The following is an 18,387-nucleotide window of genomic DNA, read 5'->3' as shown; positions in this document are numbered from 1 at the left end:
CAACCAAAATATGCTATGGACCCTTTCTTTCGGCAAGTGCAGGGGGAATAACGCAGAGGGATAAAATAATTGTAACGCTATAATTTAAAACTATCAGAAATGCGCCTAGCCTTTGTACCTGAACATTGGGTATGGGAGAGTGTAATTTGGACGTGTAACTACTTACACATGACAAATAAATGATAGTAAGATGGGCAGCTACACAAATATTGGATGTTAAATAAAGTGTAAATATCCGTATGTATTTCATTATAAACCATATGGATTATATTCCCCTCGTAATTATATAGGGTGAAGTATGGTGTAATTCAGAAGAAACTATTTTGTAGTAAACTAAAAGGTAAATGTGATGAAAGTTAACATGTATAAAAATAGAATCCACATGCTTATTCACCAAAAAGTTACTGAAGATACCGTGCCTTCACAAATAATAATGCGAATAGAGTAACTCACAGCCTCTTCCACATGATTATTTGACCTCAGTATTTTATTTCTGACATGTTGATTCATTAACAATCAATCACAATGTACAGTTTCTGAATATTAGATATGTGACTGAATAAAACAATAATTCATTACATTATAATGGTATCGCCTGTTTATGAAACTGTTAACATTTTTTTTAAATATATTTGTTCTCGGCAAAAGCATAAAACAATACATCTCACAGAATTCTTTGCGACGCATTGATTGCCGACTTCCTTCCTTTCTTGCGCAGTGCCAGTGGTTACGTTCGTTGATGTCAGTGCTATGACAACAGCAAGATGGTATGAGGTTGGCGAGACTGGAGCTAAGTGTGATTTTTCCTGTTACCAACTGGAATGTACAGATAGGCCGGGTTTGAAGAGGAAGGATAACAAACTGCGTCTATAATTGATTTATTTTTTTTAGTAAAAGTGAAGAAGATCAGGGTAAAATCGTAGAAAGCCCAGCGGATCACCCTCCGAGTTCATTCATTCTTTGGCCTTTTGCTGGTTAATAACAGGTGACTTAGCCGACTTACCTGTTTACTGTTATTGTCAACGCACGTCGATTGTCATTTCCATCGTTCTGCATGTCATTATAATTTAAGATTTTGTGACTTGTGGATGCAATGTAAAACCAGAGGAAAAGTTTAATGTTCAAAAGACGATAGGAAAACGACTTTTAAAAACTACATTTCTGCCGCTTTAACAACCCAGAGTGCTCTCTTTATGGAAGACGTTTTCTTTATTTGCAACGTAGCGATCTTGAACAGATATAATTGGAATCAGTAATTAACTTCAGGAAAAGTTTGGAATCTGTTCACCTACTGCTATTTGTTGGTGCCGTTATCTGGAGTATTGAGTTTTTTTGTTTGTTTTTGTTTTTAATTTGGTCAATATTTATTTTGGAGCAGAAGAAAAATCAAAAGAATACGAGAAAGGGCTTCATTGGAAATTTGTCTAGGTACGGTATCTGTATACCTTTTTTTAAAATTAACGTTCACTAGTCTTTTAATATTCAATGAACACTGTGTGTGTGTGTGTGTGTGTGTGTGTGTGTGTGTGTATATGTATAATATGAGCCTATGAAAAGGTGCAAAATCAAAAAGAAGAAGGTAATTGATAAGTAGTTAAGGCAGATGAGAAAAATATTCGTTCAATATATACGTTGTAGTTTATATTGCTCAATACTGTAAGGTTGCATGTCTAGTAGAGACAGCCAACTTTACACATACATTTTCTTCAAAATATGAAAAATGTAGGCTGGTGCCACGTATTTGAACGTAATTATTAGACATCTGTAAATCGATTAAATAATACGGTGATGGAAATAGTTTTGTTTTGGAATAGTGTCCATAACATAAACTGTCTTCATAAAACGCTGTTTTTAAATAATAATAATAATAATAATAATAATAATAATAATAATAATAATAAACAATGTAATGGTAATAATAATTTACAATGAAGTCATTGCAGAAATTGACATACCCACGTATATAATATATTACCACAAGGGCAAGAGAAAGACTAGACAGGTTGTGTTGAGAAAGATAATCTGGGACCTGCAGGGTGGGCTATTATACTTTTAATTTTAATCAAAAGGGAAGATCATTTATTAAATAGTGTTGGTGTCCATAATGTTGGTCTCCTATATCTTACTACCTCATTGTTTTGTGTTACTGTACTTTATATTAAGATTCCCAACACCCACGTTGTTTTTTATGAAACAGAATAGCCCTTTAAGTAGATAAGCTGCCTTTATTCTACATGCACTAAAGCGGGTTTGCTTGTAGATCCTCAGTCATGTGGTACATTTATCATTCAGGATCAGGACTACAAGATAATACTGGCAATATACTGGATTACCTTACTGCTAATCAAGGCAATGGATATTAGCAGCTCCAAAAATATGATATAGTATACAGCACACATGCTGGTTAAAACTACAAATACAATATACCCGAGTCATAGATTAATGTCCCTATTTCAGCCCAGAAGACAAAAAGTGTTGGAGGCTTGATTATTGTGTGTAATGATTATTGCACGTTGAACCTATCTTGTGCTAGATTTCTTAGTGTCTGTTCACTATTGAGACACTAATACCAAATTGGATGCTGAAGTGCTTTTTCGGTCATATCTAGAGTGCTCATGATAATTGAGCCAAGGGTCACCAGTTCATATGTCCACTAAGGGTTATAGATAATCCGGTGGGGAAAAACTGATCTTTAATTTTAGCAGTACTGTACCACACAGCGAATACACAGTTGGGGTAAGAATGTCAGAGATTAGCTTTGTGGCATTTCTAATTTCAATATAAATACCCATTTTTCACTAGATAGCTGTTCAGTAGAATTGTCTTCCCTTCAAATATCTAACAAAATGAATGCAGTTTAACAAATATGAGCAAAAATACATTGGTTTGCACGAGTCAGGGAGTTTTTATGAGAGCTAAATTCATAAGCCCCCCCCACCCACCCACCCAGAAAAAAAAAAGTCAAATGATAAACTGCACTAAAATATTTGATGCTCATACACTGATTCATGGCTTCACAAATTTATTTGACTTCAAGTTGATTGTGTGGACAAAATTGTACTGTTTGATGTAACCAACCTCCCGTTTCTTATGTGCAGTAGTTTTTTAAAAACCTATTCAGAATTTTGTGTGCCACCAAAATTCTCAAAATAGAAATCAGCTGGGTTATGAAAGAAGCCATATTCATATTAAAGTGATTGCATTGGTTTTGGAGAAGGGCTCCGCAATATATACCAATGCAGCATTTCCACAGGAACACCTTGTATTGACAAAAGTGGCCATCTGACATTCTAACCTAAAGAATACAAAGTGTCATGCTGCATATCTCCTAAAAAGAGGGGACTATGTGATGGACTGCTATATAAGAAACCATTCATAGATGGTATAGGGTGATAATTTGGTTTTTAACCAAGTTACTTATTATTGAAAATAATTCAGAAAGCTCAATTAGTACCAGGTGTTTTAGTGTCCTTGAAAAAAATGGTAGTGCCTGATATGAACAGATTACAATATTGAATAGTGTTTTATTACAGCTTAATTAATTCTGTTCCAATCACTACATTTAATGTGTGAGTCTATGCAAGCCTAGCATGAGGAGAGTTTGGAGAATAATTGAAACTACTGCTGTTTAGCTATAGTAGAGAAATGTGCTTCTCTTTTTACTTGTTAATATCTTAACAGTATATTTTATAAAAAAAACACACACTCGTTTAAAACGTCAAGGTCTGGACAGCCCAGGCATGAAGGAAAAAAATGACTTATTTTTGGTTCAATGTTCTCTGAAATTTAACAAAAGCAACTATTCTGCCCCCTGTTAGAACTTGTGGAACTAGCTACTAGCTCTGCAGGTTGCTTTTCCTGGGATTTGGATAGTACTTATAAGTGAAATACTGTATATGCTCGATATAGCGCCCAGTTTTACGGGCAAAAGGTTCATTAGCACCCATGCTCTCTAAACTCAGCACCCTCCATTCATTTTCTCAATATCTTAAAATATTATATTTAGTATACAATGAAACTACTGTACTGTAAGTACCGTAAGTATTATTGACATATTTTGATCAGTGTTTATTTGTAACAAAATAACATTTTGCCATGGTGAATCGAGCCTACAAGTAACCTTGTCTTGTGCGGTGTGTGAAAGAACAAGTTCATGTTTCAGCTTTCCCATTTCAAGGCTGAAAACAACAGGTGCAAGGGGTTTAAGCTGAAGAAAGAGCTTTGGGGAATAAAGTAACCTCTGCTTTTAAATATTTTGTGACGATAGCATATGTGCAAATGTAAGAAAGCTGCATGTTATTTCGTGACAGCGCTATGAAAATAGTTTTCTATTTAATTCTTTCTGCAATTCCCCCACATCCACTTTGTTTGCAACTCGAAGACAAGCTGCCAGCAGTGTCATTGATTTTACCGTTACGACAGTGATTAAATTTAACAATGCCATGTCATACCTCATTTATTTAAAATGCATAAAAAGCTTTGGGGTGAGGGACGACTATTTAAATGATTGACTTATCTGAACGAGAGCAAGGCACAAGTCACCTCTCATGTCTTTAGATAGTTTTGTTTCAACTTATGTTAAGATTTGCAAAAATGTTTTGAGTCAAATAACTGTTGTTGAAATGTTACAAGGCTGCATTATGGCAAATAAACTATAATGCAATATTAATTTCAAAGGAACATGTTTATGCTATACTACATAAATGTTTGACTTATAGCACTTTTAATAACAAAACAGTAAGTTTAGCGTGAATCCCTCACTGCAGTGGTGTAAAATGTAACTGCATACAATAAAGTATAAAGTACACTGATCTGTGTAAATTGAAAGCAGATTGAGTGTGTTGTTGCATTACTTTTTACTTGACTTATGCAGGAGTGCATATGTGAGAAATAGTAATAATAATTTGTTTATACAACAACACTACAGTTGGGGATATTACTCTTTTTTTTTTAATGCAGTGATAGCCTTTAAAAAGGCAGCTGGGTTTTAGGCATTGTATCGTTTCGGACAGATCCATTCACAAAACAAATCCACAGCACTCCTTTGTGCATCTGCGACTACTAAATTTGACGTCACGTTCCACAGTGCAGCTTCTGCTTTGAACAGTAGTACGAACACACCAGAGCTGCGCTGGATGGGTTCAGCACGATTGTGCACATGTGAAAAGGCTAAGTAATAAGTAACATTAGGTATGGAACACAAATATGGCAACGACTTTATAAAATAGCTCAAAAGATTATTTTAATAAAATATAATCTTTCATACCAAGGAATTGTGTGTGTGTGTGTGTGTGTGTGTGTGTGTGTGTGTGTGTGTGTGTGTGTGTGTGTGTGTGTGTGTGTGTGTGTGTGTGTGTGTGTGTGTGTGTGTGTGTGTGTGTGTGTGTGTGTGTGTGTGTGTGTGTGTGTGTGTGTGTGTGGGTGGGTGGGTGGGTGGGTGGGTGGGTGGGGTGGTGGTCACCCCCACCCCCCAACATTTTTGGCTTGTTTTGGCTTGATTTTATCCATAGTTCAGTCCCTTCCCAGTGTAAGTAATGATTGTGTGGTCCCTAATCACAATAAATAAGTTGACTACGTGGTTTTTGAACCAAAGTAGTTTGATGTTTGGGGCGTGTTTCTGCGAATTTGGTATTGGCCATTTTGATATTAAAATTTATAGCAGCAGCTTCTGCTTCTCAAAGTTGAAGCGGGTTTGGTTGTTGATGACATATGCCAAGTTTCAGATCAATTGTTTCACTAGTTACCAAGAAGGTGATTTTTGAAAGGTTTTTCAAAAAAAGTGCATCAAACTGATATCTTGATTGATGAGGGTGCACATTTTTTTTAGTATTTGAATTGTATTCTACCCAGGATAGTAAATGTCAAGTTTGATGTTGATTTGTTACACAATGTTCGAGCAGGAGCAGTTTGAAGTTTTTGGGGAAAAAAATTAATAGATAACAATAGGCTTCCCCAGCCATTCTGGCTTGGAAGCCTAATTTAATTACAATTAATTGTGGTTAATAACAATGAGACCCTTAATACAGAAATACAATAAAAAATCAGAATACTTCTCTGGCTCTGGCTGTGTTTATGATAAACCTTCCATGATATACCTAAGGCTTCTGTTTTTTGGTTTTTATTAATTGCATTTTTCAGTGCTTATTTTTTAGCTCTTTTCGAGTTTTATGTACAGTATATTGTTTTTTTTGTGGGCTTTTGTTTTTGATATACTGTATGAAATTAATGTTTTTGGGTACTTTCCAAAATAAAAGTTTAAATTAAAAAAGTGTTCTGATCTAATAATAGTGACAAAACTCTCTGAAGATAAATAATATGTTTTAAGAATTTTGATCTAATAAAAAACATAATATTTAAACTCACAAGTGTTTTTGCTTGTTTTAAGACTCTACTGTAATACAAATAGACTGTAACAGCAGGAGCGAGCATTTAATTTAATCAATTTCAGAATTCGTTCAGTTTCTTTCTCCAACTGAACAAAAAATCTTTTAAAACATTACAATATCCATTAAATAATATAAATGTTTAGTTTATTTAAAGGTTTTACTGCAATAAAAAAGGAACTGTTAGGTTGGAGTGTTAGACAAATAAAGTGTAAATTGTATTCTATAATTTTAGTACACAAAAACCTACAGAAAAACAGCCTTGCCCTTATCTGCATGCAAGCAGAGCGGTGCTAGATATGGAAGATTCTTTTTGGCAGTCAAATCAAGATTTGTTTGTCCACAGTTTTAAATCCAAGGTCTTTCTATAAAAAGAAAACCTGACAGTCGAAGCAATCAATTAATAAATTAGGGGAGTTGTGTCCAGTATCAGTTATTCTCAGATAAGTAGCGACTTTGTTTGGGAGTAAACTTACTTCATGCTGTGAATTTGGATAAGTGCTTACAATGGTTTTTCATATTAATCAAAACTAATAGTCTTGACAAGAAAACAGGGTGTTAAAAACTTGCTTGTGCAGGCAACTTTTAGAAACACAGAGAGGTCAGGCATAGTCCAAGTATGGTACAAGTTAATAAGGCTATTATATTTAACATGTTCATTGTAGTTTAAATTTAAATGAAAATAATTGTGATAAACCCCTACAGTTTTTGTGCCATACTTTATTAACACACATTTGTATATGAAGTTAAACTGGCCCACTGACAACACGCTGAAAAGGTAATATAATAGAGGGACATAACCTATATTTTTGACCCAGGTTAATATAATCAGTCGAGCTGGTGTTACATATTATAAACATTAACTCTTTTTACACATATAAACTTGTATTATAGCAAGGGTTATGTGAACTCTGGTCCAACTGACTATGAGATATAAAATCATGTGCCAATATTTTTTGTCAAGAAGTTATATCCAGTCATCTTTGAAAAAGGAGTTGACCAGATTTTTCTAGAATGTATCATTAACTTAGATAAGAAATGTCAAAACAGATCGATCAGCTTTAATTGAGACTCCTGATGTAATCAATGGAGGGAAAATCCTATGTAAGCCCAGAGCAAGACCCCATTTGTTAACATTGAAACTTGATCTTGCAAGTTGATGTGGTCCATGCTCTGAGGGTCTCTGAAAATCAGTCTCTGAAAAACTGATTGTTGTTTGGTCGAAGTTAGTCTCTGACTTTTGAAAGCAGTTCTTATTTTTAAATATACCTACACCATACTTCCATGTACTGGAAGGTAGGCATATACTTGAATTTAATATCTCGTTTATATTGAATGCATTGCTGTACGGTATTTATATTTTGGCTGTAGTGAGTGATATATTGAATGTTCTAGAACCAAGATCATGCAACAGTCTCTTGACACAGGGGTTGTACCGACAGACTGGAAGATCGCAAACATAATACCGATCCACAAAAAGGGAAACAAAACTTAACCAGGTAACTACAGTCCAATAAGCCTGACTTCTATTATATGCAAACTTATGGAAACTATAATAAGATCCAAAATGGAAAATTACCTATATGGTAACAGTATCCTGGGAGACAGTCAACATGGTTTTAGGAAAGGGAGATCATGTCTAACTAAACTGCTTGATTTTTTTGAGGATGCAACATCGATAATGGATAATTGCAAAGCATATGACATGGTTTATTTAGATTTCCAGAAAGCCTTTGACAAAGTCCTGCATAAAAGATTAATTCTCAAACTGAACACAGTTGGGATTCAAGGAAACACATGTAGATGGATTAGGGAGTGGTTAACATGTAGAAAACAGAAAGTACTGATTAGAGGAGAAACCTCAGAATGGAGTGAGGTAACCAGTGGTGTACCACAGGGATCAGTATTAGGTCCTCTCCTATTCCTAATCTACATTAATGATTTAGATTCTGGTATAGTAAGCAAACTTGTTAAATTTGCAGATGACACAAAAATAGCAGGAGTGGCAAACACTATTGCAGCAGCAAAGGTCATTCAAAATGATCTAGACAAGATTCAGAACTGGGCAGACACATGGCAAATGGCATTTAATAGAGAAAAGTGTAAGATTCTGCACTTGGGAGATTCTGAAATTGGAGAAGGAATCTATGAAAAAGACCTAGGAGTTTTTGTTGACTCAGAAATGTCTTCATCTAGACAATGTGGGGAAGCTATAAAAAAGGCCAACAAGATGCTCAGATATATTGTGAAAAGTGTTGAATTTAAATCAAGGGAAGTAGTGTTTAAACTGTTCGATGCATTAGTAAGACCTCATCTTGAATATTTTGTTCAGTTCTGGTCACCTCGCTGCAAAAAGGGTATTATTGCTCTAGAAAGTGTCCAAAGAAGAGCGACCAGAATTATTCCGGGTTTAAAAGGCATGTCGTATGCAGACAGGCTGAAAGAATTTAATCTATTCAGTACTGAACAAAGAAGACTATGCTGCAACCTAATTCAAGCATTCAAAATTCTAAAAGGTATTGACAATGTCGACCCAAGGGACTTTTTTGACCTGAAAAAAGAAACAAGGACCAGGGGTCACAAATGGAGATTAGACAAAGTGGCATTCAGAACAGAAAATAGGAGGCATTTTTTTACACAATCGTGAGGGTCTGGAACCAACTCCCCAGTAATGTTGTTGAAGCTGACACCCTGGGATCCTTCAAGAAGCTGCTTGATAAGATTCTGGGATCAACAAGCTACTAGCAACCAAACGAGCAAGATGGGCCGAATGGCCTCCTCTCATTTGTAAACTTTCTTATGTTCTTATGTAGTGGTGGGCACTTTAGCGCCTTGCAGCCTAACGTTGCAGCATATACACTGCATGAGGGTTTTCTCTCAATGTACTGTGGACTATATGCCATGGACCCTTATCAGTCCTCGGCCAGAATGCTAAAGACAGTTTATCTTCCTTTCTAGCACATCTGCTGGTGCTGCAAGTCCTTCATAACCATGGTTTTCTGAAATATAAATGTAACCATTACCCTTCAAAGTCGATGAGTTCACTCCAACACAGCAGGCCTGAAGGGAAAATGGTGCTGAGTCTTATGTGTCACTCGTATTTATCTCCTATGAGCGAAGACAACACCTGACGCATATGGGGCTCTTAAAAAAGCAGCTTTGATATAAGTGCTCAAGTAATTCGGGCTATTAGAGATATATCCCGTTTGGTAATGGTTACATTCAATTTCAGGGAACCAGAGTTACGATCATAACCTAACGTTTATTTATTGATTTATTTATTTAACTTTGTGTCCACCTAGCCAGCACAGGTACATCTCAGTAGTGCAGCACTGATACAAAGAGAGACCTAAGTAGACCATACTCAATAATAAACAATAAAACAGTTATACATCCAAGCATTATCAATAAAAACACACCAAACTTAAGTAATAGCAATAAAAAAATTTGGGGACTGGGTTGAGATTTAAACCATAAATGGAAGTGATCAACTGTTCACTATACTTCTACATTAAAAAGGAATACAGAAATATTAAGATACTGAGAAGAGCCTTGGTTAGGGTTGATGTCTCCTCTAAGTAACCCTAAAGCTAGTGAGAATAATACTGGGTTAGAGGGTACAATGGGTGGGAAGTAAAAACTGTCAGACCCATATTGGTGAGCCAGTATAAAGAGAGAATGAGAGTGAAACACAAGTTTGATCTAGTGGAAAACTTATATGAGCTAGGGGGCATATTGAGGTGTTCGCTATTCTCAGAGGTATAGGACCAGCCAAAGGTGGCCAAAACAAGAAGAGCCAAAGCAATGAAATCAGTGAAAGAAGAAAAACAGGCAATAGATTCAGTGAAAAACCAGACCAGTATAAATAAATACATTGTTAATTCAACTAATTAAAATCCAAAATCCAAGTAATAAAACCCAGAAAAGTTCAAGTTAAGTCAATTTTATTAGCTAGGCCTCTGGTGAATTCAGCCTCTCGCTATACCTGCTCCTGCTGGTGATAATGTGGAGACAGGCCTCAGGAGAGTTGAGAGCTGCCTTTCCCTGCTGTTGCTGTAGCACAAGACAACAACAGAACAGCCACAAAACAGCCAATGTCCTTGTCGGCCACACCAGCAGATAAGACTTCATTTTGAAGCAGTAGCAAGGAGAAGATCCCTTGAATCCCTCAGCAGCTGAAGCAACATTCTTTAGGTCACATTTCATCATTGGTATTGTACAAGAAAAATGAACCCATAAAATTGTGGCAGTATAACATGCTTTGTGTGTCACACACACACACATATATATATATATATATATATATATATATATATATATATATATATATATATATATATATATATATACACTTAGTTAATAATAATTCAGTCCTAGTTTCACTTATCCTGTTTCATTAGATGAGGTGATGTTTTGCAAATGTAAGTTGGAAGCTTGTACTAAACATGTGCAAGGGTGAGTTTTTATTAAAATGCTAACCAAACATGACTGCTGTGTTTCCTTCTAAATACAGTACTCATTCTAACCACCGTGTTATATATGTCATGTGGCAAAATGCATTATTGTGTAATTAAGAAAGTACAGGAATTTCCCAGAACTGGTATCTTTCTCTTTGTGTTTTGTAGTAGGGAAGAATGTCTCTGTTTAAAGCCCGGGACTGGTGGTCCTCGTCAGTGGGACAAGAAGAAGAATTTGACCAAGGATGCTTATGTGTGGCTAATATTGACAACAGTGCCACTGGACATGGTAGGTGACTATGTACATCTAAGTATCCCCTTTGTTTCCTAAGGTTTGTGTTTATTTATTTATTTATTTTTATTGTTGGAATGAAAAAAGGTTGCAGTGTACCTGTCTGATTTTGGTACCTGTTGCACTAAGGATTAAACAGCAGACTATTGAACAATAGTACAAACTGACAGGCTTTAAACTTAAACAAAACAAATTAGCCCAGACCATTTATCCAGGAGCTAAGTCCAACATCAGATAAAACAGATGTCTGAAAATGCATTCAGTTGCCTCATGCTGCCACTTTGAAAAGATAAACCCTCTGTTGATTATAGTACAGTGTAATTGCTAGTCGATTGCTCGGCTCAAAAGTGATTCTGGGGAGAAAAAACATAATTGGACATTCCAAATTGGGAAAAAATAAATACAAATAATAATTGGTCACTCTAAATTAAAATAAATAAATGAATGCCTACAGTATGTTAAACCAAAAATGTTTATACTCTGCCAATGAAAACCACACTCAGTTTCACTGGCTAGAATTGGAAAGATCGAGAAATGGAGGGATCGTGGTTGACACTGGCACAGGCTTCCAACTTATAGCTACAGTTTACAATACAAATCAATTGCAGTGTCAGGTAGCTGCCACTGGGGTACCTGCAATGGTAGTCCAAGTGCAAGGTCAAATAAACACGAAACACTTAAAACAATCACACTATTCAAAAACAACTAAAAAATAAAAGCTGGCCAAAGAGTGGTTGTGTTAAAAAATGTCTTTAACAGATAAGATCATTTTGGGAAGCTACATGGGGTTCCTACGCGTTTATGCACCAAATCCATCCAACCCAGGAGAGGCCATGAACCCAGAAGAGCAGCTGGTGGAGGTGCATCTCAGGGATCCCATCATACAAGTGGAGGCCGGAAAGTTTGTCTCGTAAGTGCTAGACGTCTTTCCTGTATTGAAACCTAAAGGCTGAGTAACGGTCATTAACTAGCTCTGAACATCTTTCAGCTCAGCTGCTCAGATATTGATTAATTGTCAAACATGTTTATTACCTGTTCCAAAGTGTCTTAAAACACACAATTCTTTGTAAATGGGCTGTATCTCACATGACCTGAGTTGATTTGCACATGGCATCCCAGAGAAATATTCTATATTAAAAGCTGCATCTCCCAGTTGCAAGTCAGTTTCAGTCAGACAGCAGAGCTGAGGGCTAAGATGGCACATGTTTTGTAGCTTTATTCTGACCTCTATAATGCAAGCATACACTTTTTATGCATGTTGTGATGCCAAACAGGTGTAAGTTGTTTCAAGTACCAGTTTAAACTCATTGTTCCACCCAGTTTGTGAGAAAAAATCCTTGACAGTTGCATAAGGAAAGCTGTAATATATTCTCATTAGGGTGTAAACAGTAGGTTACAAACTCATATGCTTGGTTAGGTCACTGAGCAATGAGTTGCACTTAAATATGGCTGTGAAATGATCGTAAACTGGTATACTATGGTAAGCTTCCACCATCTTAAGAGAACTGATGTTCATTTAAGACCTGATTTAACCCTGGAAGTATTATACTAGCAAATCAGATATAACCGAATCATGTGTAAAGTATGCTGATTCAGTCTAAGTATTTATAATCACATTATCATAAGCAGTTCAAGAGATTTATTAGGTATGTGCACCTTTATAAATAGATGTTTTCAAGGTCTTGCAAAGTTAGTTATTGAGTGAAATAATTTCCCCCCCCCCTTTTATATTATCAATGCATTGTTTTACTTGTCATGAAATAATTTGTTTCTTATCTGATTTAAGATTCTAGAAAGTTGTTAAAATCTGGAAGTTAGGGTTAGATTTTTTTTTTGTGGTTAGCTGAGCTATTTAGTGGTCCTTGTGAGCAATTTCATGCTATTTTTTTGTAACTCTGAACCTACATGCTACTCAGTTATGCAGGATTTAAAAATAAAGGATTATCGATACATTTATAGGCAGAGATATAGATTTTTTTTTTTGTTTGCTAATCCATACTTTGTTTCCTTTTAGTGGTACAGAAAATCTCCACTTGGCCGTTTTGCAGCCCAGAAAGCTGTCTGTGTATACAGTCTCTGGTAAAATCAGAAATATTTCTTATTCTCAGACCAGTCTATGATTTTTGTGACCGATTTATGATAATGCTGTCCATTGAATCTGAATTCCTATTTAAGAGAATGCAATATTGACACTATAATGTCACAAACCAGCCTCAGTATTCAGAGACTTGAATATATTTTTTAAACCTTCTGTGGTTTAATATTTGTGAAATACTGTAAATGTTAAATACATAAAAATATATATTTTGTGAAGCCTAGAAAGAAGCAAAATGTTTTTTACAAGCAATGGTTGTAAAGACCCTAAAAAATCTTGCCCTTGTTTTTTTAAAAAAATGCATTGATAGCTTCATTTGAATGATATCTGTTCGATACAGTCTTTATAAACTCTTGTTAGTTACAGATATGAGCATGACCATTTTAGCCTCTGAATACATTGAAAGAATTGCGCTAATTAATTATTTTTTTGGTTTTTAATTGCCCATAATTTGTCAATAGTGATGTTCATATAACATAGTAAATTCTAAAAATGCAATTGTGTAGTGTTTATCAGTGTAAAAGCTTGGGGAAAGTGAAATAAAGGATAGTGAACACATGGTAAAGCAAAGGTAATCTTTACAAAGCATAGGGAGTTATGGTGAACTTTTATCAGGGAACTGCCATGACTGTCATAACATTTTTGGTATTAATCATGAAGGGAAAACAATCAATCAATCAATCAATCTATATATATATATATATATATATATATATATATATATATATATATATATATATATACACACACACACATATGTATATATATATATTATATATATAATATATATATATATATATATATATATATATTACTAATTTATTAAATACTGCAAAGGCATGCTACAGTAAGATGGAGAGGCAGAAAGGGTAGGCTGGAAAAAACTCCCATTGAGGGGTAAACATAATGATTATTAACTTTTTTCCATTATGATATTCTGTTACAGGAACCACTGGCACTGTAGATCACGGAAATCAATACCAGCTAAGACTAATATATGAGCACAATCTTCAGAGAACGGCATGCAACATGGCCTATGGCCCTTTTGGCGGAGTCAAAGGTAAATCAAACACCAAAGAGACCATTTTGTTTTCATTTTGTGAAAGCAATGTTTTGTTTTTTCTTCTTCTTGAAGAGGTCAGGTTATATATTGTTGCTGATTGAATTATCATGTGTCACTTACATGTCTAAAGGCCAGGGTAATAGTTCATGAACAAAATTATGTACTATAATGCTGTTATACCACTTTATGTCTATGATCCAACTTTTAGGCAGCAAATTTATATATGACTTCAGAGGGACTGGACTAAAAAAGGAAAGTGAATTGCACTTAACATTTGTAGTTTACATGGCAAGTATAATCATGTTCAAATCCAATCACTAAGCATTAAGCACTAAGCATTATGTAACTAAGCAATGACATTTGGGAATCAGCTGACACGGTAAGCAGTGCAGTAAGATGCTATGCAGTGAGATTGTTCTGATAAGCTTGGAGACTTTTACATTGATAATACTGCATTTGATTGAAACTAATAATGACACATTTTGAAAAAAAAATTCTAGGATGGTGCGATCTGTTTACTATCCTCCTTTCCTTAGTCCTCATCCCTTTCCTTAAAAATTGGCAGTGCAATACACCACAGGTTCCAAAAATATAAGACAATGAACATGTGCAAACCTACAGGGTTTGGAAATTGTTGGATTTTGGAATAACTCCATCAACAGCCTTCCTAGAGTTTTAAATTAAAGTTACATGTTCATCACTAATCGAATAGTTTCAGTATATTGAAAAATAGATACAAATGGGAATAAATATTTTATGATAATTCACTTTCATTGGGATTCCACACTGTACAGTTTGAATAAACAAACCCTTGAAGAGTCCATTGACAGCATAGCAACAGCAGCCTGTCGCAGAGCAGAGTAACTATTTTTTGTTAGTCAGCTGACTTTTTAAAAATAAAAAACTGGATCTTAAAATACATAAAGACCAAAGCACTTGTCATATAATAACAAATATACAACAAATCGAGTGTTCTTGACGACAGTAGTTTCCCTTGCTAGTATAACGTCTGCAAGAGAGTCATCACCTTGTACGTTAATGCAGCACCCTGTATATAATGTTATTTGTCTGGTATTTCTTACATTAAGGTGTGTGCCTAATATATGTGTGTGTGTATAATATATACACACACATTGTTGAAAGAGGTAAGTTAATGTTTGTATAGCTGGCCAAAAAAATCAATGTGTGTTTTTTTTCAAATCATTATTGTTTTGGGAATAGGAGGGTGTTTTACATTCAGATCAATACTTTTGTAAGGCTGGACTTGATTTAGCACTTGATTCCCAGCCTACTGGTTCAGATTATTTGAACAAAAAAGCTTTTATTTTTTGTATTGCTCTGCTTGAGTAACTGACAGAAACAAAATGTTGATCTTGGATGTTTTTTCCTGTTTTCCTGATGAAAGAAGTTTAGGAAACTAAAGTCATTGCTTTTCTTGGAGCCTAGCTGCCCACAAAGCATCGCTGGCACTGGCAAACATTATATGCTAAAGAAGCTAAATTGATTCCAGAAATTGTGAAACTTGAAATTAAAATCAGATTTATGAGCCATACTGGGCAGACTATATTTATTTATTTATTTAAAAAAAAAAAAAAAGATATACAAATTTATACAGTAAATGTATAAAGAAATACGATAGGATGTTTAAAGCCATGTTAATCATGTGTGGTGCTTGGTACGTAAGGGTTTTTAAAGATCTCTGATGGTGTATAACACTATAGAGAATGAGTGACGAATACAAAAAACACATTTCAAAAGTAACAATAAAGGGGGCCTGTGAATGGGATAGTGAAACTACTTCGGGTTGGAGAAACAATTTAAAAGCTTAAGAATTCAGCCTATTGCTTACTTTTCCTGTATTATTCCTCTTCATTAACTGGTGTTCCTCTTTTAAAGAATGATTTACTGGCAGCCAGATGAGAATAAACCTCTGATCAATGGCTAGTTACTCTAAAAATATGACTGATACCAAAAACTCAGTTAAGTAATGTATATATGAAGAAGTTGTGAACTAGGCGCTTATTCATGGCCATGATTTGGAAAATTAATAAAAAAATGAAAAAAGTAGTTTCTTTCGAGTAGCTGTTTTCTTATTTGACTGTTTGCGATGTCATGGATGTTATTTTATTTACTGAATTTTTATTTACAGAGATGCCTTTAAATACAATTGCAAACAGATTCATTATTTAGTGCTCAATCCAGGAAATCTGATTTAAAAGAAATAGGCATCCACTAGATGGCAGTAGGAGCATAACCTAAACAACACTTGGAATTAAATAAAATGTATGTTCCTATTCATTGTTCTACCTCTTGTTTAACCTTGTTTTTGTTTGAAGATTTTCTTTTTTTCCTGTGATTTGATTGTAGTCTGTAATGAACATTTTGCAATAAAGCAAATCATGCTTGTACATTTTAAAGCATTATTGACAAACATTTCATTTTAATTAGACTTTATACTCTTGAACAATGATCCTCTGTTTATGCGTGATGTGATTCATACCTAGGCAACATGATTTAAAGGCAACAGGGAAATATAGGTTTTCAGCCAAATTTAATGCAAAGCCTTAAATACTGTCTTAAGCTGCAAAAATACTTAGTCTTTGTTCATTATGTCAACATTTGCTAAATTACCATATTATGTTAACATTGTAATGTAATCACGAGCCTTCTTTTGATTTAAAATTCTCTAGCCTAATATTGCCTTTCCCCTCTGGAGACTCAGGTCTGAATCTGGTATAGGTCAAGAGTGAAAATAGTTTTGTGGTCTCAACTTAGTCCATTAGTCCACATCACAAAACTACACCACACAATTCAGCACAGTGCCTGGCTCTAATCAGTGATTGTTCTCAGCGTTTGTGAACACTAAATTCACCAAAAGCACTTCATGTGTAGTTTGCTTCACAGTATTGCGAGTGTTACAAAACCAACAACTCAAGTCAGACCCAGAGAAAAAGCAACACATATCTGGCTTTTTTATTAAAATCCCAGATCATAAAAAAAGAAATACCAAAGTGGTTACAGTGAATGTCACATAAAGTGTATTAGTCTACCGTGATTTAGTCAAGGAAGACGATTATACACTCATCGCACCTTATAGTTATCGCTTATGTGTAACTCAAAACCTGATAAAGTAGTCAGGTGTTTTTGGGGGATTGTCCATATATCAGTTCAGGCTGAAATTTTCATTGAAATAATTGCACCCAAAATCCATTCATGTAGACACATAATCTGCTCAACGAATATATCTCTTATTACAACATTTGCAAATATGAAAAGAGCAGTTGTAATGGCAACGCTCTGTAGAAACAGCAGGAAGTAAGTAACTGAGATTTGTATTTTTTTTATTTCAGCCAAAGTGACTTGTTTAACGACTGCTGCTACAGTGAAACTTTGCCACTTGGCTCACATTTCAGATATCGCATTAACTTGTTTAATGAAACTGATGTTTAAGAGTGTGTTTAGACTAAATTTATTTTTTGTCATGTTAAACTGGAGAAATGCAGCTGGGCTGATAGCAGACAGTACCAACTGCTGGCAGTTTGACATTTTCCCATGAGGCATGAGCTGCTAAAGCTATATGTTGCATTTAGCGATCCCATCTGATATAAAGAAAGTTAGATTTATACATGTAATAGAGTAAAAATAGCTGTCTTGACTTTTTGAAGTGGATATTTCTTGTTTAAAACTGCCTTGTTTTAAAGCGTAAGTATGAAAGAAGAAATCGGTAAAGAGGGTTGCAAAGCAGCAAACATATCCTGTCTCTTTAGGTCAAGCACTGAAAATATTTTAATAACTTTTCAAATAAAAAAATGTACGACAGACCAATACACGCATGTGCAAACTAGCACATACAACTTATTTCAATGAACGCCATAAAGAATATTAAAAAAAAAATTATCACATAGTGGTGGTGCCAACCTCAATCCATATCTCATTGATACTAAGTTTATTTTGGTACTTCTGTATATCTTGCTAGTTTAAAGATGACCTAACCTTGATCAGACCTGTGTGTTCATATGTACGCTGTAATGAACTCAATCCCACACCCCCTTTGAAACCTGCGTTCAAATACACAAATGCTTGTAAATGTTTGCATC

General features: G+C 34.9%; 1 protein-coding gene across 4 annotated transcripts in view; it reads left to right on the top strand.

Moving 5' to 3' along the window:
• The first annotated feature begins 751 nt into the window (after nucleotides 1-751).
• Nucleotides 752-18,387, top strand: part of bbs9 (Bardet-Biedl syndrome 9) — a 251,413-nt gene continuing 233,777 nt past the window's right edge. For 3 of the 4 annotated variants that reach the window (XM_041244855.1, XM_041244854.1, XM_041244852.1), the window contains exons 1-5: nucleotides 752-1,428; nucleotides 11,009-11,129; nucleotides 11,892-12,042; nucleotides 13,147-13,211; nucleotides 14,174-14,287. In XM_041244855.1, coding sequence (XP_041100789.1) covers nucleotides 11,018-11,129; nucleotides 11,892-12,042; nucleotides 13,147-13,211; nucleotides 14,174-14,287 — 442 coding nt within the window. In that variant the 5' untranslated portion in view covers nucleotides 752-1,428; nucleotides 11,009-11,017. The remainder of the gene's footprint in view (nucleotides 1,429-11,008; nucleotides 11,130-11,891; nucleotides 12,043-13,146; nucleotides 13,212-14,173; nucleotides 14,288-18,387) is intronic. The other variant, XM_041244853.1, reaches the window with a different exon arrangement.

This window comes from Polyodon spathula, chromosome 3, assembly GCF_017654505.1.
Source record: "Polyodon spathula isolate WHYD16114869_AA chromosome 3, ASM1765450v1, whole genome shotgun sequence".
In the NCBI taxonomy this organism is placed as follows: Eukaryota; Metazoa; Chordata; class Actinopteri; order Acipenseriformes; family Polyodontidae; genus Polyodon; species Polyodon spathula.
This window is presented reverse-complemented; position numbering and strand designations above follow the sequence as displayed.